The sequence below is a fragment of the Pristiophorus japonicus genome, chromosome 14, assembly GCF_044704955.1.
Source record: "Pristiophorus japonicus isolate sPriJap1 chromosome 14, sPriJap1.hap1, whole genome shotgun sequence".
NCBI lineage: Eukaryota > Metazoa > Chordata > Chondrichthyes > Pristiophoridae > Pristiophorus > Pristiophorus japonicus.
This window is the reverse complement of record NC_091990.1, coordinates 147,495,382-147,522,915: the sequence shown is the minus strand read 5'-3', so window position 1 is coordinate 147,522,915 and position 27,534 is coordinate 147,495,382. Positions and strand designations below refer to the sequence as shown.

The window sequence follows — 27,534 nt, the reverse complement described above, 5'->3', positions numbered from 1 at the left end:
CCAAAGACAAAGTTAGCTTTACCTACATCTTGCTTATCAGGGAATGTTTGATATAGACAGGGGACACAAAAAATGGGCATTTTCCATTTTCTGATATGGGCATCACTCCATTCAGAAATACGAAAATAAACTAATAAAATTATATTAAAAGTTACCTTGGGAGTCACGGCTACTCTTTTATGAAGGTTCAGTTTCATTATAGTGGATTTGCTTTCCCCACAACTTCCACAGGATAGTATTGCAATTGAATTACATAGGATTTGACAGCACAGAAACAGGCTATTCGGCACAGGTCTATGCTGGTGTTTATGCTCCACACGAGCCTCCTCTCATGTTACTTCATCTCACCCTAACAACATATATATTAACAAGGTTAAGGGGAGATTTAATAGAAATGTTAACTATTATGAGGGATTATGACGATTGGTATATTTAACAAAAGTTTGGAATAAGTAGGATAGTGGAAGATATAATTAAACAAATAATAATAAGCATAAAATTCTGTTGCGTTCACTGCGTCAAATATTACACAAATACAAGACAAAGTTTAGAAAACATCCAATTTTAATAACCAATTCATTTTATGTACACACATCGATATATAGTTCACACTAAACAATTGTTCTGTAAACATTTTCTATCTGAGCAAAGTTAGCAGTTTCAAGACTGTCTTAAATATTACAGATTTTAATTTGGGATAATTACAAAGACCCAAATTAGTTATGCAGTCTCTCAACAAAAATATATTATAACACAATTGGAAGACAAATGCACGACTAATGTCCAAAATGCAGTATGTATGTTTCAGTCTACTTATTCTGCTTTCTCTTCTATTAGATATAACATAATATTCAAAACCATTTAAAATCATTTATGCTTTTATAGTATTTTCTAAGTTGACAAAGTATTCCTGTGAGTGCAATGGAAGTACCTAGTTTTCTCCACAAAGAAAATAATGCTGTGCTTAGTTAAAAAGCTAGGTAATATGGACCATGGAACTGTTTGTTACCTTTTAAACTCAAAAATCTATACAATATAATTGGTTAATTACCTAGGATTGTGCCATTTATTATCTTAAACTGACTAATTTATCAATTATTGCCACAGTTAGTTTACTACCTGAGTATTTTAACCCATTGAGTACTGAAATTCCCTAATACAGTCTACTCTTGATAATTCAGTCATTTCTGCATTAAACACTTGATGAAAATAATTTGAATTAAGCAATGTAAATAACACAGCAAAGTGGGAGTTTAATGCCAAAAATCAGAATCAGATCATTTGCACTAAGTAACTCTGGATTAAGAGTAGACTGTGCACCACACAACATAACTTTTGTGTCATTATTTCGCAATCTAAGTCCACAATGTTAGAAAGTTGAATACTATAAAAGAGGATAGCAATATACAGAATAAAACAAACAAAAAATATTTTAAAATTAAAAATGAACTCCCGTATTGAAATGCTATAAAATGATAGCATAGTGCTCAAGGGGTTAAAAGGCCTGGTGCAATTCCACCTCACAAAATTAATTATATTATACTGGTATTCTGGTCATTGGTAATGATAAAAGGAATCGGACAAGCTTTTGAGTTCTTCTTCATTATTTAACCATGAATAAAATCTAAATCATTTTCAGGTGCATCACAATTTTTTTTTACAATTCTGGAGCTTTGTCACATATTTACATATTTAAAATCTTTTGTCATAATCATACCATGGAAAGTTGCTTTGTTTAATTAATAGTCCAGTTATTAGATTTAAAAATACAAGTTTAGATGTGCAGAAAATCAAGAACTGTGGCCCAAACTTGTGGTCTGGATAAAGTAGCAGACTTTGAGGTTTAAGCGCCAGGCACTCAAAAGGTTAACAGTTAGTCATTTGGTCAAAGAAATGCACTTCTAAGCAAATAAACCAAGCTGTGTGATAGCAACAAAACACCCTCAAGTCTTGGCTCTATTTCCAGCATTGACCACTTGTTGGCAAAAACTGATTCAATATAATTAGGAAGGAAAGAAAACAAGCAAGATTTTTGTCAACAACAAATTGTTCCATCACCTGGTGGAAATGATAAATCTGGCAGTAACTCAATTTTAAACTAACCAAGTTACTCCTATTGACCATGCTACAATTTTCCTTCCTTGGTTGCTAGTAAGCAACATTGTCAGCCAACTGTAAGCAGCAGCAATCAAAACAAGCATGCAAACAGCATACTAATGAAGCAACTGACCTTTCAAAGTTTGGGTCAAAGTAACAACGTTAGTGGAATAGAGATAAAAAATGTCTTGGAATAGCAAACAAGTAGCAGGATGTGGCGCTCTGAAAAGTGTTACAGGAATTTAGAGGTGGAACAATTGATAGCTGATATGCTGAGGTATCAATGAAATTTGAAGTAAATTGGGATATCTTACTTTATACTTATCCACAGGATAGGCCTCGAGTCTCCAGCCCTTTTAATTTTTTTGTGAAGAAAGGATTGGAACAGTTGTTATTACAGGTATCCAGATTTTTATTCATTCCAGCATCACAAAATACTTACACGGTCACTAAACTATACTCGTTTTGGTTGGAAAAAGTGACTTTAATTAGGGAGATCAATATAATGTTTTACATATGCAGTTAAAAGGGGAATGTCGCTGAATTTGCTACGTACATCTAGACACAGCAGGCATATGGACAGAAGAAAAATACTCAATGAAAAATAGGTGATTCCAATAGCCCACAATCTGAGTATTATAGTCTCTTTCTGCTACTGGCAAGGCTGAGTTAATGACAGTGAAATTGTACCTCCTAATTTTCTGCAGTTAAGTTATGTAAGTGATCATCTGTCTGCTATGCTGAAAGTGCCCAAAGCTATCTCATTTTAAGGTTGAGTTATTAACAGCATTGTGCCCTACACTTTAAAAAGAAGCAGAGATTACAGAGAATACTTTCAGTGATTTTAACAAAGCAAATATTGAACACGTCACCTACCTTGTAGAACAGCTTTGATTTAGTGAGTCATTACTCTTCCTGTGAAGTTTTGATTTACACACGGAAACAGTTCCGATGTAGTATATTCAGGAACCTCCAGATTGATCAATCAACCAGTTTGAATTGCTGACTTCCATGCAAATTAATGGATATTCAAGATACACAGGTTGCCCTTTCGACACTTTATTGAAGTGGCCTTCAGTAAAGAGCAGACTTGACATGGGACGTCTTCAATGGGAGGAGAAATGAGCCACTAAACCAATGATAACTCCTATGAGATATATTTTGATCTTAAATTGAAGATCCTACATGGGAACTATTTTGTACTTAAAGTACTTCCCTCTGTTTTTTCCTTCGCCTTTAAATGTCTAAATTTAAGTTACAAGGCATCAATATTAAATGTAGTGGAAACAGGTGGTAAAATCTCACCTGTTATTACATTAACTGATTATGACTAATGTGGTTGTTTATTTGAATTTTAGTTGACATTTTTAAAAGGTGATTTGATTCTCATTTTTTCCCCAATATAGTCACTGCAGTGCTTGTTCACACAAATTTAATGTAAATTCAAATTAGTATCCTCTCACATCAATCACTTATAGTAACGTGGTCTGCTCCCCATTGATAACTTCGCTCCCATTCACCAGAACCTGCTATGCATTGCAATTTAATCATGTAAAATAACACTGTGAGCACACTGCCAAGTTTGATATAAAATGTTGAATTCTGGCCCACATTTATCACCAACACAATCGCCTGTATAATAGGTGATTTGTGCTAGATTTATAAACTATTTAATGTAACTAATTTGCTCAGGCCTAATATTTATACATTTCATCTAAATGTACATAGTGGTTACAAACAGGGCTATCTCCTGGTAGTGTGTGAGTGCGTACAGTTAATAATCATTGATGGTAACAACTTAAACTAAGTACAAAATTAGATTCTTAATTGTAAATCAGTGCTTAGACAGCTATTTAGAGGGAAAATGCAACTGGTTCTGTACAATTGTTTGCCAATTCCTTTATCCTCCTTTCAAAGCACCAGGAAAATACAGTGATTCTGGTCACATTTACAACTTCAGTTGGGTCTGAATGTCAAAGTGAGGATGAAAGGGTTAATTAAACATGTTCTTTCAGTATTTTCCCTTCCGTACAGAAGTCTTACCTGAGACTAGAAAGATTTTCATACTGTTCCTCAGGAGACCAAGATATGACAGGTCTGCATACAGCGTGAAAAGCCTTTTCCAAAAAGATTATTCTGCTCCACAAACAGAATTACATCCACTTTAATATGGAATCCTCTACAGTATAAACGTAGGCTAACGCATGCGACAGATAACCATCTGTACATTCATGCTTGAACCAGACACATACTTTATGTAAATCTGAGAAAGAAATTTGTTAAAATTGTGTATCAGGCATTTCGAAAACACTTTGAGAGAGTTATGATCCCTTGGCTTCTATCCAGTCTTGTGTACTGTGTTGTGTTCCAGAGTATGAGTTGGTGACAGCCTGTAGTACCACTCAGTTCCCAGTTGAGTTGTGAGTCTTGTTTTTAAAATAAGAATCTGAGCCCCCATGCTGTCTGGAGCATGCTCAGTCACTGTCTGAGGTTACCATAGAAACATATTTTAAATAGAACATAGGAGAAAGAAAAAAGAAGCAATTTCCGATCAGACCTCACTTTCAGTGGAGGGTTTGCGATTGTGCTGCCAGCCAGTGTCAGGCAATGGAAGCCCACTTCTTTCCTGTGTGCTTGTATTGACGCTGCTGCACTCTGACAGTGGTTCATCCTGTAGCAGCTGTTCTGTCTCTGTGTCGCCAAGTGAGTCCGTGCTGCCCTGGACAGACAGGGTTTCTGCCTTCATGCAAACATGATCGCGAAGAATTCCTCCTCGCGTGGTCTTAATCTGTTTTAAGTCATCCCAATACATGTCATCATTCGACAGCAAGCAGATGCCTTCGACAATTTTTATCTTTCCTTTTGTGTAACTATTATCTGTAGCAGTCTGAAAAAGAAAAGGCAAACAGTTCAACTCTGAACTCAATAGCCTGTAGCCGTTCATCCAATTAACACTTCACAAGCTGGCCACAGCACCTTCAATTTCATAAACAGCAGTTCCCTCCCACCACTGACACACATTGTTTGTTGAATTTTCAAGAGTTTGCATTGGCCTACAAATTTCGGTCGGTGGCATACCTCTGGAGTCTGCCTCCGACCCGTGAAACATTTACTAAGGTTCCGGCTGTCGGCCAGGCTGTGAAGAGTTCGGGTCTTGGGCCTCGAGGCGGAGGGCAGTGTAATGGCTCATGGATCCCAGGGACGCAGGCGGTTTGGAAGCATAAGTGGGATCATGTGGGCCCGTTCTTGCAATGACAAAGGAGAATTCGATTTCAATCATTTATGAAGGGAATCCCCTAATGATATGCAATGGAATCTCCACAAATCATACAATTTAGAGAATTGCAAATTTTATTTGTAAGTTCCTTCATTGCACCAACCTCAATAAAAATTAAATGTTTTGATCATTTAAATAGCATTAGAACTGTAATCCAGGCCAATATGTACATAAACACATGAGTTTAATGTATATGTGCATAATTTTGGCTTTTAAAATGTTTTATTTAAGCCATAGATATCCCTTTATGCTGATGCAAACAGGCCCTACGCAGTACCTTGACAGATCGCAAATTCCGCATTTCACGCATGCGCATGTGAAAATCCAGAACTTGCGGAGCATTTTAAAGGGAATACAATGGCATACTCTGAAAGTACGCTGTCGCAGACACTACAATTTCACGGCCGTTGTAGTTTCCATTCTAACAAAATAGTTTTGTAATAGACTTCTCTCGGAGAGAAATATATATATATATACACACACATATTCTTAGGCAGTCCCTCGGGGTTGAGGATGACTTATAGTTCAGTCCATAAGCTTCCGGTCGCTTGTCATTTTAATTCTCTGTCCTTGCCTCCTACACTATTCCAATGGATTCCCTTTTAAACATTTAAATAGGCTTGATACCTATTTAAGACCCGCCTGAAGTTGGCAATGGCGGGTCTCCCGCGAGATTTCTTTTCTTGTTCCTTAGAAGGATGCTAATCTTCTGATATTGCTAGATAACAGATTCCTGCTGCCACAACGCCAGGTGTGGTGCTTCAGGTATCCGCCAATACCACACTTGGGAAGGATATCAGTGTTAGGAAGCAGCTTTCTTTTTCTGTACCCTTGTGATATGCATCATTTCTAGTTGAGAAGATGTGAGGGTCATGTTAACTGCCAAAAATGGGTGGGTTTGGGTCGGGTGGGATCTAAAAATGTTAAAAATCTGAAACCCGACCCCAACCCGCCCACTCCCAATTTTATTAGAGCCTTCCGATCTTCCCCCTCCCCCGGTCTCCGATCTGTCCTCTGGCCTCTAATCTTCCCACCCCTCCCCCTGGCCTTTCCAATCCCTCCCTCCCTCCTTTCCTGGCTGCGGCCTGGTGCCGATGGCCTACCCATGCTGTGCAAAGATATATTTTAATTGAAAAAAAATTGGAACACCATTGCAATGTGCCACTGCACTAATTAAGCATGAGCACTGGGAATTTCCTCAGGTGTTCTTCCGATCAGGAGTTGAGAACAAGAGTAGGCCATACAGCCCCTTCATGTCTGATCTGTACCTCAAGTCCATTTACCTGCCTTTGCTCCATATACCTTACCTAACAAAAATCTATTGTTTCAGTCTTGAAAATTTCAATTGATCCAGGATCCACAGCCTTTTGTCGGAAGAGAGTTCCATATTTCCATTACCCTTTGTGTGAATGATCTCACGTCTAAATCTTTTAGCTCCAATTTTAAGTTGTAACCCCTGGTTCTGGATTCCCCCACCAGAGGACATAGTTTCTCTGTATCTACTCTATAATTTTAAAGACCTCAATTAGCTCACCCCTCAATCTTCTAAACTCAAGGGTACACAAGCCAAGTTTATGCAATCTGTACTCATAATTAAAGCCTTTAAGGCCCAATATAATTCTGGTGAATCTCTGCTGTATCTCCTTTCCCGAGGTTCAGTGCCCAAAACTAAATGCAGTACTCCAGGTGGGGTCTAACCAAGGCTCAGCAGTTATAACTTCTGGGGAGGCAGAAACTCATTTACACAGTTTATCCAGGGTGCCCGCTGACCTTCCACCAAAGTTACGGTGGAAATGTCTCATTCAATAATTTCAAATGCAACTTCAATCTGTTTAGTTTCCAGTACAGTATTTTGCTTCAATAAAAATGAAACAGTTATACAGGATTGATTGATTAATGCGCATGAGACAAATGCAGCTCAGTAAAGGCCAACAGGATTGGTCATAAAAATTAAACTGTGAAATAAATTTAAAAAACAGATGTTCAATATAATTTCAGATCAATCAGAATTCGGAGTCATTGTGAAGCAATTACACAATTGCTGAAATCATAATACAGGCACCTGAAATGTATCTATCCATAACTAATAAGTTGAAAAGGCATATCCCGCTCCAGATGTCATACTTGGTTACAGATGCAAACAATCTTAAAATGTTGCGTACTTCTGAGCTGCGAACGGAAACTGGAATCTCAATCTGCAAACTTCCTTGACCAAACAATTAAAATTGACTAACCTTAGGCTGTGTTTACTTACAACATGCCTATCATAATAAAACAGCATATCATTCAATTAAACACAAGCTGTTAGCTTTGATTCATTGCTTAGTATTAATACTTAGCACCCTGCTGCTGTTTGGTTTCATTGAGGTACTGGGAGATGAGAATTGTAGAAATTCAGCACAGAAAGAGACCATTTGTTCCACTGTACCTGCACCAGTGTTATCTCCACAACAGAACTATCTTCTCTACAACAGCAACAACTTTCATTTATATAGTACCTTTAACACAGAAAAATGTTCCAAGGTATTTTATAAAGAAGCATAATCAGACAAAAGTCAATGCTGAACCAAAGAAGGAGATTATGGGCTCAAAATTGGGCCATCCCTTTTTTGGGCACACTCACCAGAGATGCGCCGCTTTTTCTGCGTTGAAAAGTGCTCCCAAAAAAATCAGTCCCCACTTTGGCCGCTATCCCGGGTCTTCGGCCAGTCGGGTCGAGGGCGAAGCCAGCATCCCGCGCTGAAAACAGTGCCGGGATGTCTGCACATGCGCGTTGGAGTGTGCGCGCATGCGTAGTAGCTCCTGCCCCAGCCTCTCAGTGTGCGTGCTGCAGCATGGGACCCGATCATCATCATTATCATTATCATACCGGCTGCTGATGCGTCCCGCCCCTATCCCAGGCTGAGTGGCCGACTGCACAGGTCAGCCCGCTGCCTTCCCAGGCTGAAGATGAAGGTAGGGCAGGGCTTACTTACTTCTATTTTTTATTTGGATATTTTGAAAAAATTATGTAAATATATTTTGTCTCTTGGTGGCCATCTGTCAAGCCTATTTACCCAGTGCTATTGTGAAAGAAGAACATAAGTGTTGGAGGAACACTGAGAATAAATTATTTATTGAAGTAGACTTTATTTAGATAATATGGGCTCAATTTTGGTCCAGTATAATCATTGCAAACAAATAGTTGTTTAAATTAGTTGTGAGATTAGGGCAATTTAATTCAACTATCTTTTACTTCTTTTATTTTTGTAGTTTAAGCTTCCATGAATGCTTCTGTTGTATCGTAAATTAACTTTGCGAAGTTTGTCATATGATGTCGTGTAGAGCTGTTTGATCCTATTCACATTTTTTAGTCAAGTCATTAAGTACTGCTGGCCTCCGATGTACCTACCTGCGCTAATTTCTTAACTCTTCACAAGGGTTTTCACAAGCGGCCACGTACGCTGGTCTAAGTTAGTTTGGAGTAACTATTAGCTGGCCAAAGTGGCCTAAATGGCAAAATGGGCATAGATAGCTGGTAACGCCCCCTTTTGAAAAAAAACACGAAACTAAAAAAATCCTAACTAACTCACTTACACTCGCGCAAATTGAATGTGCAAAATGGGGAATTTTAAGATACGCAGAAAAATCAAGTTGCTCCAACAAAAACAGAGCAACTCCTGGCCAATTTTGAGCCTATTATGAGGGGTGACTGACAGCTTGGTCAAAGAGTTGAGTTTTATGGAGAGTCTTTAAGAAGGAGAGGAACATTGAGAGGAGAGGTTTTGGGGTAGAATTTCGGGTTTAACGATTTCGCCTGTTTTCAGGCGATAATCGCGGCGAAAAGATTTTTTTACCGCTGGGTAATGTTACTGCCACAGCTCGCAAAATTTGACAAACAGTGAAGATCATTAGCGATAACAATAAATCCGGCGGTGCACAACTGAATTTGTGCATCGGAGCTGAAATTTGCAAACAAAAAAAAAAATCAGACCTTCTGCACATGCGCGAATGTTTTTTTTTAAAAAACATTCTGGTCAGCTGTCAGGGAGTGTCCACGCATGCACAGTACACCCCGAGCTGAATCAGCCATTTTTAGATTTCATTCATGATGGAAGGAAATGAGAGCCAGAAAGTTCAGCAGTGAGACAAACGAGGCCTTTGTCACTGCTGTTGAAAGGAGATGGGCAGAAATAAACAGGTGAGGTGCAAGTAGACCCCTCCCAGCGGTTTTTCATAGAATTTGGACCAGCACAGCTGAGGAGGTCTCCTATATCAACGGCATCTGAAGGACCCACACACAGTGATGCAAGAGAATTAATGACCTTTGCAGGGTCGTCAGAGTAAGTAATATTTTTATTGATGCACTCCTTCATTACTTAAATTATAAATCTGACACAAGATTTGTTCTCATGCTATTGGTATAAGTAAGCTTGGTGTTGTACCTTATTTGTCATGAATGATCTTTACACGTTATAAAGATTGCTTTTTGAGATCTTAAAAGATGTTTCTGCACTGCGATGTCTTCCTCATGAACTACATGCAACTTCCAGGGGCATTAAACATAGGACTGTATTAACTGCACACAGTATGGTATAAGTGCTTTGATGGCTATCAGTGTGTGCCACAAGAGCAAGTGGGCCTCTGGTAACCATTCCAATTGTCATCTTTGCAGGGAAGGATATCCCACAACCGCCGGGAGCAGCGACGAACAAACGGCGGTCCACCGAGAACCATGCCTCTGACAGACATCGAAGAGAGAATAGCCGGTCTGATCGGTGCCTCAGGGAGGGAAGCTGCCCGTGGGGGTGCTAAGCCCCCATTCGAAAGTGAGGTAAGTCCTGCAAAATCCCTGGGCTGGGTTGGGGCAATGTGATGTAGTGTCTGTGGACTAGGGTTGGGGCAACGTGATGCAGTCTCTGTGGACTAGGATTGGGGCAATGTCATGCAGTGCCTCTGGACTACATATAATGGAGTAGCGGTGGTCCGTCAAATGAGCCTGCGCTATGTGACCTTACTCATGTCACCCTGCCCCCTCCCCTGCTGCTAACCACTCGTCTGTTGTTTTCTATTTCCAGATGAGGAGTTGCATGCGCCAAATCCTTCAATGGAAGCCTCCATCTCAAGCCGTCAAATGGGCGGGGAGAAGGAGGATGAGGAACTTGAAGGAGAGGAGCGGATGGAGCAACCTACTCCGGGTGGGGGGTGGGGAGAGGGAGGGCAGATGCACTCGACACCTCATTTTCCTCCATGCATCACCTTGTCCGAGGAACAAACATTCTCGGACTTTCATCCATCCGAGGCCCCTAGCACTAGTGGCATGCAGCAATGCCCTCCCGGGGTTGAATCCCGTATGATGTCTTTCCGGAGGGTGAGTCAGAAAAGCTGGTCTGCTGACAGACAGGCGGACACACACCTGGACATGGTGGGACTGGCCAGGGAGAGTGTCCAGCTCAACCGACAACTCCTCGAGCTATTGGATAGGATTCCCGCAAACAACGCGACACTATCTGCGAACATGACGGAGGTCGGGTCGCAGATTGTCCGTGCGAGTCGTGAAAACTGCGAGGCTGTCAATGCCCACACGCAATTGATGGCCTCCATCTTTGATACCACAGTCCCCAGTGTCACACCCAGATCCATGTCACCTGTGAGTGGCGATGCTGAGCAAGAGGCTTCCCATGCAGAAGCCGGGCCTTCCACACTCCGAGCTTCTCCAGTGGATCCACACATGGCGCCTCCATTGTCTCTCCCCCACCCCCCGCAATACAACAGGACTCTGGCCGCTGTGCTGCATGACCTCTTGGTGCCAACTTGGGTAGGGTCATGACACGAGGGAGGGGGGTTAGGGTGAGGCGGGGGAAGAACCGGAGGTAAAAGACGTTCAGTGCAGAGGTTGTTGTTTTATTGATTTATTGTTGCTCTGTTGTTAATTTGTTGCTGTTATTTTATAAAAGTTTAAAAAGTTTACAAATTCTGTTCAAGTTCAAATTTTATTTAAGTTTCAAAATTATGTTTAATAAGTTTACAATGTTTATTAAATTCTTTTGTTCACCTTAACCATTCCTGTGTAATGTCTCATTTGCAGAATAAGAGTGGGAATAGTCAACATGGTGGGATAGAGTGACCAGGCAACGGTCAAATGTACACTTCACTCTTCAAGCAAAGCATTGAATTATGAGCTGCTGAGGTAAGGCTTTTGCAGTGGCAAAAGCTCCACGAGGCCTCCCATGTGGTGAGGGTGGTGGTGGTGGTAGAATGGGTTCCTCACCAGGATCCTTGCCAGGCTCCTCCTCCTCATCATCCCCCCCGCCCGCCCCCATTTCTCCTGAGGTGGTCCTGCAGTCCCCATTGGCAAATCCTGTCCCCTCATGATGGCTAAGTTGTGTAGCATGCAGCACACCACAATGAACTCAGAGACATGCTGAGGGGAGTATTGCAGGCAGCCTCCAGAGTAGTCCAGGCATCGCGAGCGCTGCTTGAGCATTCGACGATGTTGCGTGTGGCTGCATGGTTCTCATTATAGTAATGCTCGGCTTCTGTCTGAGGGTTCCAGCCAGGTGGTGAGGCCATAACCTTTGTCCCCCCTCATCCGCCTCGTGGTTGATCCTGGAACAGGCATGAGACACTACTCTCACGCAAGATGAAAGCATCATGGATGCTCCCTGGATATTGGGCATTGGCTGCCATGATGCGCTGAGTATGGCCGCAGACAATCTGTACGTTCATGGAGTGGAATCCCTTTCGGTTCCGTTAAACCTCTCGATTCTGTAAAGGTGCTCGCAGGGCGATATGCGTACAGTCAATGGGGAACCCTGAACCTTGGGGAAGATAGCAATTCGTCCAAAACCTACAGCCCTCTCATTCTGTGCCTCCTTGATCATTGGGAAGTTTATGAAGTCCATCCTGCGTGCATACAGTGCAGTAGTCACCTGGCAAATGCTACAATGTGTAATGTGCTGCGAGATGGAGCATATGTCCCCTGCTGATGCCTGAAAGGAGCCGGAGGCATAGAAGGCAAGTGCCGTAGTCACCTTCACCTCGATGGGCAATGCAGTCCTGTTGCTGCTGGTAGGCTGTAGGTCTGCCTTTATGAGCTGGCATTTATCTATGACCACCTCTTTTCGCAAGCGCAGCCTCCGAACGCACTGTGCCTCAGAGAGCTGCAGGTATCTGTTGCCTATAAACTCGTGGGGGGTAAAGCATCCTCCCCATACGTCTGCGACCTCTTCGATTATGCTCAGAATGCTCATCAATAAGCTTTCTTCCAGCTCGTTGCTGTATAAATACAGCAGCTAGGAATAATGGCTGACATAGTATAGCCCCCATTTAAAAAAAAATTTCCTTAAATATCCTTTAAAATGAACTATAAACACATAAAACTTCAGTGTGTAAAATGCAGCCTTTTTCTCCCAATCCTTTTATGCACTCAACTTCTGCTCTGTTTTCAAGATGGCGCCGTTAGCGCAGGTGCGCCCTGGGTTCAACTGATTTTTTTCTGGCGGGTCCCAAGTGGATGGTAAATCGGGCGATATCACCGAATTTTCCACCCAGGGCGATAGCGCAGTGTTGCACGCCAATTGATGTCATCGAAATGCGAAAACATTGGGTGGGTGCTAAATTTAGCGCTGCCACAAAACCACTGCCAAAATTTACGCCCGGATGCAAAATGTTGTGCGACTCGTTTAGCACCAAAAAAAGTCGTTTTTTCGCTTTGCCCAGGCGAAAAACCGGTCGCAAACCTGTCGAAAATCTAGCCCTCTGGGTGGTAATTCCAGACGATAGGACCTAGAGGGCTAAAGGCGTGGCCACAAATGGTGGGCTGATGGGGGTTGACACTAAAGGCCAGAACTGGAGGAATGCAGAGCTCTCGAAGAAGGTAAGGGAGAGGGGGAATGGAGTCAGCAGGAGGGAAATGGGGTCAGAGAGGGGGGAATGCCGGTCAGAGAGAGGGCTGTGGATGTTCAGTCAATAAATATATTCAAGACTGAGATCGTCAGATTTTTGGGCACTTACGGAATCAAGGGATTTGGGGCTAGGGCAGGAAAATGGAGTTGATGTAGAAGTTCAGCTATGATCTTATTGAACCGTGGAACAGGCTCGAGGGTCGAGGGTATGGTCGACTCCTGCTCCTATTTCTTACATTCTTCAGATGGGGTAAGGCCATGAAGAGTCAAAGAGAATTTTAAATTAGAGGCATCGGGGGACTGGGAGCCAATGTAGGTCAGCGATCATAAAGGTAATAGGTCAATGGAACATGGTGGTGGGACAGGATATGGCAGCAGAGTTTTGTATAAACTAAAATTTATGGAGGATGAAGATTAGAAGACCAGCCAGGAAATCATTGGAAAAGTTGAATCTGTGCATGACCAAAAGAAAGAAAGAAAAGACTTACATTTCTAAAGCATCTTTCATGACCACTGGACATCTCAAAGCGCTTCACAGACAATGAAGTACTTTTGAAGTGTAATCACTGTTGTAATGTTGGAAACGCGGCAGCCAATTTACACACAAGCAAACTCTCACAAACAGCAATGTGATAATGATCAGATAATCTGTTTTTGTTATGTTGACTGAGGGATAAATATTGGCCAGGACGCCAGGGATAACTCCCCTGCACTTCTTCGAAATAGTGCCATGGGATCTTTTATGTCCACCTGAGAGAGCAGATGGGGAATCAGTTTAACATCTCATCCGAAAGACCAAGGCATGGATGAGGGTTTCAGCAGCAGATGGACTGAGGCAGGGGTGGAGGCAGACAATATTACAGATGTGGAAGTCGGCTATCTTTGTTATGGAGACGATGTGGGGTCGGAAATTCAGTCTGGGGTTAACTGGGCATCGAGGCTGCAAACAATCTGGTTCAACCTGAGACTGTGGCTGGGGAAGGGTCTGGAATCAGTAGCGAGAATATGGAGGCAGGGACACCGTATATCAGATGAGTAGTCTCACAACACAGAGGCAGTGGAGGGGCCAAATTAGGTGGTGGAGAGACAAAGCTGAGTGCCACAGCATACATGTAAAGCCTGACTTCATGTGCTAAGATAATGTCACCAAGGAGAGGAGGAACAGGAGGAGGGCGGGGGGCGGTGGGGGGGAGGGGGAGGGGGAGGTCAAGGATAGATCTCTGGGTGGCTCAAGCTAACGATGTGGGATTGGGAAGAGAAGCCATTGCTGAAGATGCTCTGGCTAAGATTGCATTGGTAAGAGTAGAACCAAGTGAAGAAAGTCCCGTTGAGCTGGACAACTGCAGAGAGGTATTAGAGAAGTATGGTGTGGTTGACCATGTCAGAGGCTGCAGAAATGCAATTTTTTCCCATCTAGCTTCAGGAACACTGAAAAGATGACAACCTCTAAAACTATTCGGATGCCAGACACCATCTTTAAAAAATAATTGGTACAATTGTATAATTGTCAGATCAATATTCAAGGGTAATAAGAACATAAGAAATAGGAGCAGGAGTAGGCCATATGGCCGGCCCCTCGAGCCTGCTCCGCCAATTAATACGATCACGGCTGATTCGATCATGGACTCAGGTCCACTTCCCTGCCCGCTCCCCATAACCCCTTAATTCCTTATCGGTTAAGAAATTGTCTATCTCTGTCTTAAATTTATTCAATGTCCCGGCTTCCACAGCTCTCTGAGGCAGTGAATTCCACAAATTTACAACCCTCAGAGAAGAAATTCCTCCTCATCTCAGTTTTAAATGGGCGGCCCCTTATTCTAAGATTATGTCCCCTAATTCTAGTCTCCCCTATTCATAGAAACATCCTCTCTGCATCCACCTTGTCAAGCCCCCTCATAATCTTATATGTTTCGATAAGATCACCTCTCATTCTTCTGAATTCCAGTGAGTAGAAGCCCAACCTACTCAACCTTTCCTCATAAGTCAACCCCCTCATCTCCGGAATCAACCGAGTGAATCTTCTCTGAACTGCCTCCAAAGCAAATATATCCTTTTGTAAATATGGAAACCAAAACTGCACGCAGTATTCCAGGTGTGGCCTCACCAATACCCTGTATAACTGTAGCAAGACTTACCTGCTTTTATACTCCATCCCCTTTGTAATAAAGGCCAAGATTCCATTGGTCTTCCTGGTCACTTGCTGTACCTGTATACTAACCTTTTGTGTTTCATACTAACCTTCTGTGCCCCAGGACCTGCTGTACTGCAACACTATGCAATTTTTCTCCATTTAAATAATAACTTGCTCTTTGATTTTTTTTATGTCAAAGTGCATGACCTCATTATACTTTCCAACATTATACTCCATCTGCCAAATTTTTTCCCACTCACTTAGCCTGTCTATGTCCTTTTGCAGATTTTTTTGTGTCCTCCTCACACATTGCTTTTCCTCCCATCATTGTATCGTCAGCAAACTTGGCTACGTTACACTCGGTCCCTTCATCCAAGTCGTTAATATAGATTGTAAATAGTTGGGGTCCCAGGACTGATCCCTGTGGCACCCTACTAGTTACTGATTGCCAACCCGACAATGAACCATTTATCCTGACTCTCTGTTGTCTGTTAGTTAGCCAATCCTCTATCCAACCCCATAAATTTTTATCTTGTACATTTTTATGTGGCACCTTGTCAAATGCCTTCTGCAAGTCCAAATACACTGCATCCATTGGTTCCCCTTTATCTACCCTGTTCGTTACATCCTCAAAGAATTCCAGCAAATTTGTCAAACATGATTTCCCCTTCATAAATCCATGCTGGCTCTGCCTGACCGAATTATGCTTTTCCAAACGTCCTGCAACTGCTTCTTTAATAATGGACTCCAACATTTTCCCAACCACAGGTGTTAAGCTAACTGGTCTATAGTTTCCTGCTTTTTGTCCGCCTCCTTTTTTAAATAGGGGCGTTACATTTGTAGTTTCCAATCTGCTGAGACCTCCCCAGAATCCAGGGAATTTTGGTAAATTACAACCAATGCATCCACTATCCCTACCGCTACTTCTCCTAAGACCCTAGGATGCAAGCCATCAGGTCCCGGGGATTTACCCGCCATTAGTCCCAATGCCTTACTGAGTACCACCTCCTTAGTGATTGTGATTGTGTTAAGTTCCTGCCCCCCTATAGCCCCTTGACTATCCACTGTTGGGATATTGTTAGTGTCCTCTACCGTAAAGACTGATACTAAATATTTGTTCAGAGTTTCTAATTCCCTTGAGTCTCGTCTTCTAAGGGACCAACATTTACTTTAGCCACTATTTTCCTTTTTATCTTCCCTTTCTTAATCATTTTTTTAGTCTTTCTTTGCTGGCTTCCCAATCTTCTGCGCTCCCACTAGTTTTGGCCACTTTGTATGCCCTTGTTTTTAATTGAATACCGTCCTTTATTTCTTTAGTTAGCCACGGATGGCTATCTTTTCTTTTACACCCTTTTCTCCTCACTGGAATATATTTTTCTTGAGAGTTGTGAAATATCTTCTTAAATGTACGCCACTGTTCATCAACCGTCCTACACTTTAACCTATTTATCAGTCCACATTAGTCAATTCTGCCCTCATACCATCATAATCTCCTTTATTTCAGCTTAGTATGCTGGTTTGAGATCCAACTTTCTCACCCTCCATCTGAATTTGAAATTCAATCATGCTATGATCACTCATTCCAAGAAGATCCTTTACTAGGAGATTGTTTATTAATCCTGTCTCATTACACAGGACCAGATCCAAGACAGCCTGCCCCCTGGTTGGTTCTGTTACATACTGCTCAAGGAACCCGTCCCTTATGCACTCTATGGACTCTTCCTCATTTGCAAGGCTCTCTTCTGGAATATTCCTTTAATTGAAATTTAAAAATCAAACCCGATTTCTTAGACATGAGAAAATATAAGCACAGAGCTTATTTTATAACCACTCTGGTTAATTATATATTGAAAAAATACCAACCACAACTAACAGTAGGCTTGGTGCCTTTGCAACTGATCATTTTATGGCTACGTTTTATGGCTACAGAAGTGTGAAAAAAATATTGACATGAAAACTTGTGTTCCTACAACATTAGCAATCTACTCAGCGAAACCTCCAGTTACCAAACAAATGCATGTCTTATCAGACTATCTGTAGCAGTACCAAAAATGTGTTAACTTGTTTACACTAACTAACTATATCAGAGGGGTAAGGCCTTGAAGAGAATACCGTTATTTGGACACATGTACTGCTATCAATAAATGAGCCGTTTTTTTCACCTTCTGGAACAATGCTTCATGTTGACGTAAATGTAGTAAAACTCAAGACAATTGAAATGATCTGGATCCTTCCATTCTAATTTAATCTTAGACCTGATGCTCATAGTTGTTGCTCTGCCCTTCTATTTGTATCCCAGCAGTAAGAAAGAGATCATTGTTACAGCAACTTACTAGTTACTGCTTTCAATAACCAACTGACTGGCTCCTTCATGTCTCTTTTAATTTGTGAACTGCAAGTGGCTTCTCAAATATATTTTATTTCTTCTATCTTTAATCAATTCCATCATTTACTTCCCAACCCTGTCTACCCCAACTTATAATTCTGTCGCACTCGAGAACATAAATAGAACTTGCTTTTCTTTAGACGTGGCAACTGCAATTTTACATCTGCAGATTATTTACAGCTGTAGTTTAATGCTGGTAAAAAGCAGTGTAAACTGTATGAACATATTAACTGCCTCTTGAAAATGTTCATTCAAAAGTCTCTCTCAAGCAAACCAATTTGAATTAAAGCAGAATCCAATAATTTCGCCAGCTCCCAGTTCTGGCCAACACCTGCAGTAACTGGACATATTTAAATATTTGAGGAACTCCTGCTCCTATGATGAGGGCTGTCGGCAGTTCGGATTTCAGCAGATGGCACAATTCTGTCATTGCCTCCCTGCTTGTAAAGGCAATTCTCTGCCATTCCCAGATAGGTGTGTCAGGGTCTCTAAACATAGTTGCAATAGTAAGCACACCTCTCTTCTTTCATCCTCTGTTCTTCCCTTTCAAAAACTCAAGCAGACAGGAGCAATATTTGCAATAACCTTTGCAGCAACTTTTGTTATAGCAATCAAAAATATCGGTTTCCCTTTAAGAAGCCACTTCTTGGGCGAGACCTGAATGTCCCTGACCTTTACGTCTAATATCAGACGGTGTTTGCTTCCATGTCACTAATTGTTATCTTTCTCATGATTTATACTTTTCCTTCTCCATTGTTCCTCTTCCATTGGGTCCAATGTTAACAATAAAGTCAATTTAACAAGAAGTCATATTGACTTTTTCGCTAATATTAGGCAACAGAGGAAAACATACCTTTTTGTTAGTTACCCAAATATTTTCTTTCTCATTCATTAGCAGGGAATATTAACCTAAACAAATGGGTGGGTTGGTGGCATGGGGGTAGTTAAGGTGTTAAAAATCTGAATCCCGACCTGAACCCGCCCTTAACGGAGGCGGGAGATGGTCAGACAGCTAATCTGCTGCAAGGAGGTGGGTGGTCTATTTAAATATTATAATGATGCTGTGGGTAGGAAACAGAGGCTTCCCATGCAAATCAGGTCCTGCCATTAAATTCGGCAAGGCCTGCTGGAAACCCATTCTCCCGGGTTTCCCGATCACCACCTTCCCCATTAAAATTCATCCCCTTATGCTTATTCTGTCACTCCTACCCAGTATTTGCTCACTGTACTCTCTCCTCTGCACAAAGCACTCCATCAGGAACAATGGCCAATACATTCATGCATGCTCACTCTGTGATAGCTTAACTACGCAGCCCTTTATCCTTCATTTCAGTTTGAACCTAGAGTCCTCATCATTTTATGAATTTATTTTAAGTTACCGAAAGTTTTCTTTTTCTACTGAGAATAAGCCCAACTTCTTCAACCTATTCTCACTTCAGATTCCCGAGACCATATAAAATTAGGCTTCGGAGTATTCAAGTTGTACGGTAAAATCAAAGGTAACCAAAAACACATACATTGTTACTTGTTTAAAAAATACTGTTATGTTAAATTTGCCACTTAAATCCAAATTTAAATTAGTTGTAGAACAAGGCCAGCTAATGAGCAATTTGACAAAATATTGGGATAGATTTTCATCTTTACGGCCAGGGTGTTAATCTTCTCTTGGATGGAGCACAGACAAGAAACATTGGTGGGAAGAATCACAATGCCCTTGACAGAACCCGCTGGATTTTATTTCCATTAATTTCAATGGAAGGGCAATCAGGTGGTTCGCTTAATGGCGCAGATCCTCCCTAACAGATTGTCCTTTCTGCGCTGACTCAGCTAATGCTGAAGGCTGAGGGGATAACGATGAAAATATACCTCATTCTATTTACAAAACAAAATAGCATTATCAAGGAAGTCAAATAATCACTTCTGGGAGTGAATGAAGAAATTAATTATTAATGTCACCCGTTTATATATAAACGGAAAAGTATTTGGTAAAATAATTATAATTCTGTTCTGAAAATGATTTAGAGCAGCCTAGGAGGAAAGAAAAGTAGTAGTATAAAACTGCATGCACAATTTGATACGTTTCCATGCTGTGCCAGGGAATTATCATGTTAATAAAAAGAATGAAAAGCAGACTTTAAATGCCGCAAACTTTAAATAGTTTGTGTTATGGAAGCATTTGCATTTTGCAAGCTGAAAAAGCTTGAACTAAAACAGATCTGATAGAATATTGGGTGCTGTTGAGTTAAGAAAATCTGAAATTTCTAAAATATTGTTGATCTTAAACTTTATCCAATATTTTCTGGGTTATATTATGTCATGAGCAAAACAGAGATAATGTGTGTATTATTGGAAGTATAATCATAGTTTTACATAACATTTTTCTTTCTAAATGTGTAAGATTTGACGGCAGAGCTAATCTCAGGGTCTGATCCATACAAAATTTGGAGAAATTTAAAATCTTCTACTCAGCAGCACTGGACCGAGTCTGTATTGTCCATTGTTAATGTTTCTTCAGATCTGTTAAATAAGTGTATTTTTTTTTTTAAAGACTGCTATTACTACAGAAAATATATCTGCCCCTTCCAGAATTGCAAAATGCCACAGTGCATTACGCCAGCCCATGTCAAATGGATGGAAGTTGCTGGGTTGTGGAGTGCCCGTGTCACACGCATGCTGACGTGTACCTGAGGTGACGTTTGAAGTAGAAGTCAGAAAATGAAAGGTGAAAGACAATCAGATGGACCAGAGAGCTGCAGTGAAGGAAAAAGATTCCAAAATACAACAGATCAGTGATTTTGAATCTTCTATTTAGTATTGCTAAGCAGTTTGGTGCTTTGTATTATACACTATGTTGCTATGTAGGACATTTTTTTTCATACAAAAGGTTCAATATTGTAGCATGAGTAAAATTGTCTCTACCCATACCTGTCATAACTAACCCTCCCTACATCCTGACTTCTCACTCAAACCTCAAGTCCCTGCTCCCCTTGATCTGCTATCCTGAAAAACCGGTAGCATCCCTTATTCTCTGCTTTCTGAGGGAGAGGGCAGAGCGAGTGGACCAATGTCATAAAAAAGGTGTTGCATACATAGCCCCTTCTCCATTGCAGCATGCCCTGACATCCTGACACAGAGAAGCTTTTCAGGGCATCGGATTGGGAAGTAGAGACAAGATAGAGACAGGGGCAAGATGTGGATAGGGATAGTGCAGGCTACATTAAATGTATGGTTAGTAATCATTTAAAGATTAATATATTTATAGTCAGTGATTAGAGCTAAGCACTATGGCCCCAAGTTTCCACACGATAAAAAACGGGCGCCCCTCTGAGCTGGGCGCCTGTTTTTTGCGCCGAAAACGGCGGCGGAAAAAAAACACGCGATTCTGGAGCGCCCTGCAGCTCCATGTCTGCTTGGCGCGGCGCCCAGGGGGCGGAGCCTACCACTCGCGCTGATTTTGTAAGTGGGAGGGGGCGGGTACCATTTAAATTAGTTTTTTCCTGCCGGCAACCCTGCACGTGCGCGTTGGAGCGTTCGCGCACGCGCAGTGTGAAGGAAACATTGGCACTCGACCATTTTTGTAGTTCTTTGTAGCTGTTTAATTTTTGAACATTTTTTTAATAAAAGCACATTGCCCTTCCATGATCAGCACTGAGGCTTCTTGCAGCAGTGAGAAGGCTGCAGGAAGCCTCAGAAGTTGAGGCAGCCGTTTCCCGACGGCCTCCCCGCCCTGCCGTCGGGAATGGCTGCTCAACTTGTGAGGCTTCCTGCAGCCTTCTCACTGTCTCCTTCCCCCCCCGCCCGCCGTCAGGAACGGATTCCTCCCCCCCTGCTGCGTTCGGTCGGTCGGTCGGCCCCACACTCCTTCCCTCCCTCCCCCCGCCCGCCGTCAGGAACGGATTCCTCCCCCCCTGCTGTGTTCGGTTGGTCGGTCGGGCCCGCACTCCCTCCCCCCCCCCCGCCATCAGGAACGGATTCCTCCCCCCCCCGCTGCGTTCGGTCGGTCGGCCCCACACTCCCCCCCTCCCTCCCCCCCCCGCCGTCTGGAATGGATTCCTCCCCCCCCACTGCGTTCGGTCGGTTGGGCCCGCACTCCCTCCCTCCCCCACCGTCTGGAACGGCTTCCTCCCCGCCCCCGCTGCATTCGGTCGGTCGGTCGGGCCCGCACTCCTTCCCTCCCTCCCCCCCCCGCTGTCTGGAACGGCTTCCTCCCCCCCCACTGCGTTCGGTCGGTCGGTCGGGCCCGCACTCCCTCCCTCCCTCGCCCGCTGTCTGGAACGGCTTCCTCCCCCCCCCTTGCCGTCGAACGAACGGCTGCCTCAACTTGTGAGGCTTCCTGCAGCATTCTCCCTGGCTGAAGCACTTTCACACAGGTAGGAAGATCCCCCCCCCCCCCCACCTCGTTCCGGACGCCTAATTTGTAACCTGCACCTGATTTTTTAATGTGTAGACAAGGTTTTTTCAGTTCTACAAAAATCTTCACTTGCTGCATTCTAAGTTAGTTTGGAGTACATTTTCACTGTGGAAACTTTGAAATCAGGCGTCAGTGGCCGGACACGCCCCCTTTTGAAGAAAAAATTCTGTTCCAAAGTGAAACTGTTCTAACTGACTAGAACTGCAGAAAAAAAAAATGTGGAGAATTGCGATTTCTAAGATAGTCCATTCTCCACCAGTTGCTCCTAAAAATCAGGCGCAAATCATGTGGAAACTTGGGCCCTATATGTGTGATTTAATGACCCAAAGCTTACAGCAGTGGCCAATGGTATGTCTTAACACCTGAAGATAAAAGGGTAAGCTTATTAGTGATCACAATTATTCCTGTAATCAAAGGGGGAGGGGCCAATTTTCCTGACCGTTGTCCCCAAGGAACAGCCATTCCCAGGGTGCAAAGGTCAGCAAACAGGAACGGAACCTTATTACATCAGCTCTTCACCACCTTTACGTTGCCCTGGGGAAGGGAGTGGAAAGAATGGGCACAGGCATATTGTACCAAGGAAAATGAGACAGGCCTGAGGAAACCAAGCAGCAAGTCCACAAGATAAGTCTAAATTTGTTTTTTACTTACTCCACAGATCTCCGGGCATTGGGGCCTCTGACTGCCTGCTCCGGAGCAGCAACCAGATGGCCAAGGAATGCAGCTGTGCTGGAGAGACCTGCAGCTGCATTTGAATCCCCCTCCGCCCCCATCCCTTTTGCTTGTGCTGAGTCCTGCCAGGGGCCAGGGCTTGGCCTGAGGTGCCCTTGAGCCATGTTATCAGCGTAGAATAGGAAATCATCTGTCCAAATTTTGCTCCTCCCTTTCTCAGACTGCGCTTGCTTCCTTTTGTCTTCCAATTGTTTTCTCGTACTTCTCCTTCTCACCGCTTTCTGCCTTTTTCCTCTTCCATTGGGTATATTTTCCTCCAATCACAAGCGTTAACAAAAATGTCAATTTTAACAACAAGCCATGCCGACTTTTTTTGCTAACATTAGGTAACAGAGGAAAATATACCTTTTTGTTAGTTGTCCTAATCATTTGTTTCTCATTCATTATGCCCATTCTGTCAACCCTGTCCTGTCTGTGCTTACTATACTCTCTACTCTGCACAAAGCTTTCCAGCATGAACAATGGCCAATGCATTCACGAATGCTCACTATGTTAGCGTAACGTGCCCAGTGGATCAAACCACAAATATACTAGGCTATGAACTATCCCAACTCTGTGAAAGAAGCACATACAAGTCAACAATCAGCATTTCATAACAGTTAGCAATTTGGGAGCACATACAAGGCCACTTTCCCCTTTAATACTGCTCCTACCAACATGCTGTTCCAAATGGAAGAAATCCTGATCACGGTAGACAGGAATTCTAGTGAAAATAGGAATTCATGAAAACAGGAATTCCTACTCACGCATATAGAATGGCCAGAATCACTGAGCAGTCAGGTAGAAGCGACACTGAATGGGGTGGGAGGGGGATGGCAATGAAAGGGGGAAATGGATGGAAATGGAGGGAAGATGGAAATGAAAGGGAGAGCTAAGATGGCAGAAGCTAATAGCATTGCATTGAGGGGAAGGGGCTGAGGATGCTGACTCTTGGGGGTAGAAAAGGAGTGTGCCAGTATTAAGTGGTGGTGGTGGTTGCAGCAGGGGTGTGGGGCCGGGGGAAGAGAGGCGAGTGCCAGTTTTAACTCAGGGAAGGAGGGAAAGAACCAACATAAATCGGGGGGAGAGAGAAGAGCTAAAGGGGAGGGGAAAGAGCACCAAGTTGATCTAAAGCAGCTCAAGGGGAAAAAGGATGCCAGCTTGAATAGCAGGGGATAAAGAAGAGTACTAGCCGGAACTGGGTTGGAGAGGGTAAAGAGTGCTCAAAGTGAATTGAAGGGGAATTGGGTGAAATGTGTCAGATGAACTGGGAAGGCTGGAGAAAGAAAGTGTCTCTGGGAACTGGTCTGGAGCTGGTAAAATGCCTCTATGAACTGGGTTGGTGGGTTGAGGTTGGATGTGGGAGAGACTTATGATCTCGTTCGACTTTTGAAAATCGAAATGACAAATATCAAATTGTTTTTCCTATTTATTTTAGATTAACAATTATGATGTATTAAAGCGCTGAAAATTAATCAGAATGCCTCATTATCAATGTAAAAATTCAAAATCTTCCGGGGAAGTATGCCCTGGACCCACCTAGAAATAAAACACTCATTTTGTGCCATCGGCATTTGCATTTTCTCTCTCAGCCTTATATGTGCATTGTTTTCTTCTAATGCTGGAGAAGCAATGTAAGGTATAGCTACCACTTAAGTTTAAAAAAAACACTAACTATTTCTTTTCACAAGTCATTGGCTTATAATCAGGAGAGTTCCCAAGTTTTTTGGAGGCTGTATCAGCTGTTTTGAAACTGTTGCTAAGATGTTTCTAACGTTTTTAGGTTGGCAGGTATGAAAGCACCACAAGAACACTAATCTGCATTGCAAATTGGGCATAGTTATAGAACATGGCAGGGAATATGTGTTACAAAAGGGAACAAACGTTGCTATGCTACAGCTTAAAATACATCAACTACATTTGGTCTAGTTGGCATAATGCACTCATTGTTGTGAATTATGTGTCCCATACAACTCAATAGTTTCTTCCACCTTCAATATGTGTCTGATTTAACCCTCAAACAATGATGTGGTTTAAGGTAATTCATTGATTTGGGTATCCAATCTGTTCAATCATTAAGAACAACATTCTGACAGATCTACCCTCTGGACTTCAACTTTAGTTCTGATGGTGTCATTCTTTTCCCACACCAGCATCCTCAATATTTACATCTTACAACTTACCCCTGTCCTGTGCCATTTTTCACACTTTCAACTATCACCTTATTTAATTAATGGAAGTTGCTGCTAATTTTTTAAATTATCCATCACTTTGTGAGCATAGCTTTTGGTGTGCGCATTCCACTGCCGATTTTCTTATCTATGTGACAAACTTCAGGACCTCTACTCTTAAATATTTGGTAAACCATATGTTATTGCCTTGGCGAGGGTCTGTCAGTATATACTTCTAAACAAGTTACTGTCACATGGTCTTCACAGCTGTCTAATTTCATCTTTATTGGACAGCTCATCCTCTGTCTTTTTCCCTTAATTCAGGGATTCCCCAGAGTTACGTCCTCTCTTCCACTGTGTTCCTTTTTCCATCAACGACTTTGACTACTCATTATCCAACTATTTTACTTGCAATTCTGTTCAATATTCCTCAACTTCCTTCAGGTCACATTGCCTCAGCATGCACAACCTCATTTTGTTTGAAATTGCTGAATCACTATACTTTGATCTTCTCCATGCCCTTCAATGGAACGATGAAGTTTTGGTTTTTCAATTCCTCAAAGACAGGTGCAATCTAATCAAGTTTTTTGTAAATCCAACGAACCACTATCACCTTTTTACTTGGATCATTTCAACGTTAATGCTTTATCGATCCACAATTTTGACTTCTTTGTCTCCCCCTGACCTCAAATGGAACAAGCACATCTCCTCTATTGCTAAAGCTGACTCCAGGAAGCTCGGTTTGCTCTTTCATGTCAAGCAATTCTTTTCTCCAAAGCGGAATTCTACTGCCAGTGCCTGAGGAGGCTCTCCTAATATCGGTGGTGATACCCGTCTTACTTCTAGTCTACAACTTCTGTTTGTTGCAATCGTTCTCATCTCTCTTTATTGTATCAATATATTGTATCAATACACTCGGGAAAGTGCTCCAATGGTTTTCCATCTTGCTCCACTTCAGCTGCAAATATATCCTACACGTTCTTCCGCCTCTCTTGCATCCTCATTATGTAGAAAGCAAGAGTCATTGCACTCATGTGAAACTACAGATCTCTCTCAATTTCTTCTTTCTGCTACAATCATCAAGACTTTTAAGCCCAAATTTTGTGCCACCTAATCACTCCTTCCTGATTTCGTTTCCCCTTTGCTCGTTTCAACTTGGGTGTCCTGAACTATACACTGGCCTGTGTGTTTAAATAATTTTGTTTCAAAAAAGCTTGTTGATAAAATATGAATCCTAACCACACTCATGTTTGTGCAGTTTACCTCTTTTTTATATCGAAGCTGATTATATATAGCTGGTTTCTGCACAGTTTCAATTTTCACTTCTTGTGTAGATGTACGGTATGATGGGTTGCTGTAGGTTAGATTGCTGACGGCAGGATCATCAAACTTCGACTTTTTATGCCTGAAGAGGGGAAGAAAAGAAAGTTACGTGCACTGTGCAGAAAAAGATTCCATCTTTACAACTGAAATCATGCATTTCCGGGAAGCTGATGTAAAACCTCGATAAGGTGCCCGCAAAAAAGCATAGGGGCGGAGTTTCCATTTTAGTGTTCCTGGCATATACTGGGAGAACATAGTGGAAAATTTAACACCTTTGCCAGTGATCACCCTTCCGTTCATTTTAATGGACAGAAAATCAGAAGTCGAATGTGCTCAATTTTACAGTGTGCACTCCGGGCAGATCCCAGTTCTAAGGATAAGGGATAAGCCATTTAGGACCGAGATGAGGAGAAACTTCTTCACCCAGAGAGTGGTGAACCTGTGGAATTCTCTACCACAGAAAGTTGTTGAGGCCAATTCACTAAATATATTCAAAAAGGAGTTAGATGTAGTCCTTACTACTAGGGGGATCAAGGGGTATGGCGAGAAAGCAGGAATGGAGTACTGAAGTTGCATGTTCAGCCATGAACTCATTGAATGGCGGTGCAGGCTCGAAGGGCCAAATGGCCTACTCCTGCACTTATTCTCTATGTTTCGATGTTTCTTCCTGGCCCCACAAAAATTTCCAAAATATTTCTGGATCTTTTTTGGAGCCACCTGCTACAAATGGCCAGTGTCTGCTCCGATCATTTATACCTGAAAATTGTAAACAGGGTACTACAACTGAGGTAGGACCCCAATTTGCATCTGTAAGCAGCCTCCTGCCTGTTTCCCTCACCTCTGTTCCAAGGACATCATGGTTTTAAATCATATACTGGGACAAGAGGAAGCAGTTGGGAAATGTTATTAATTTATTTGTAATTAAAAGTTTCTTTTTTTGGGACGTGGGCATCGCTGGCACGCCCAGCATTTATTGCCCATCCTATTTGCCCTTGAGCAACTGAGTGGTTTTGCTCAGCCATTTCAGAGGGCAGTTGAGAGTCAACCACATTACTGTGGATCTGGAGTCACATATAGGCCAGACCAGGTAAGGGTGACAGATTTCCTCTCCTAATGGACATTAGTGAACCAGATGGGTTTT

General features: G+C 42.3%; 1 protein-coding gene across 2 annotated transcripts in view; it reads right to left on the bottom strand.

The window, feature by feature from the left end:
- Positions 1 to 581: 581 nt before the first annotated feature.
- Positions 582 to 27,534, bottom strand: part of lrp4 (low density lipoprotein receptor-related protein 4) — a 451,660-nt gene continuing 424,707 nt past the window's right edge. The window contains exons 37-39 of one of the 2 annotated variants that reach the window (XM_070899679.1): positions 26,334 to 26,475; positions 20,462 to 20,527; positions 4,901 to 4,984 (exon numbers count right to left, since the gene is read on the bottom strand). In XM_070899679.1, coding sequence (XP_070755780.1) covers positions 20,486 to 20,527; positions 26,334 to 26,475 — 184 coding nt within the window. In that variant the 3' untranslated portion in view covers positions 4,901 to 4,984; positions 20,462 to 20,485. Of the gene's footprint in view, positions 4,985 to 20,461; positions 20,528 to 26,333; positions 26,476 to 27,534 lie in introns of both variants that reach the window. The other variant, XM_070899678.1, reaches the window with a different exon arrangement.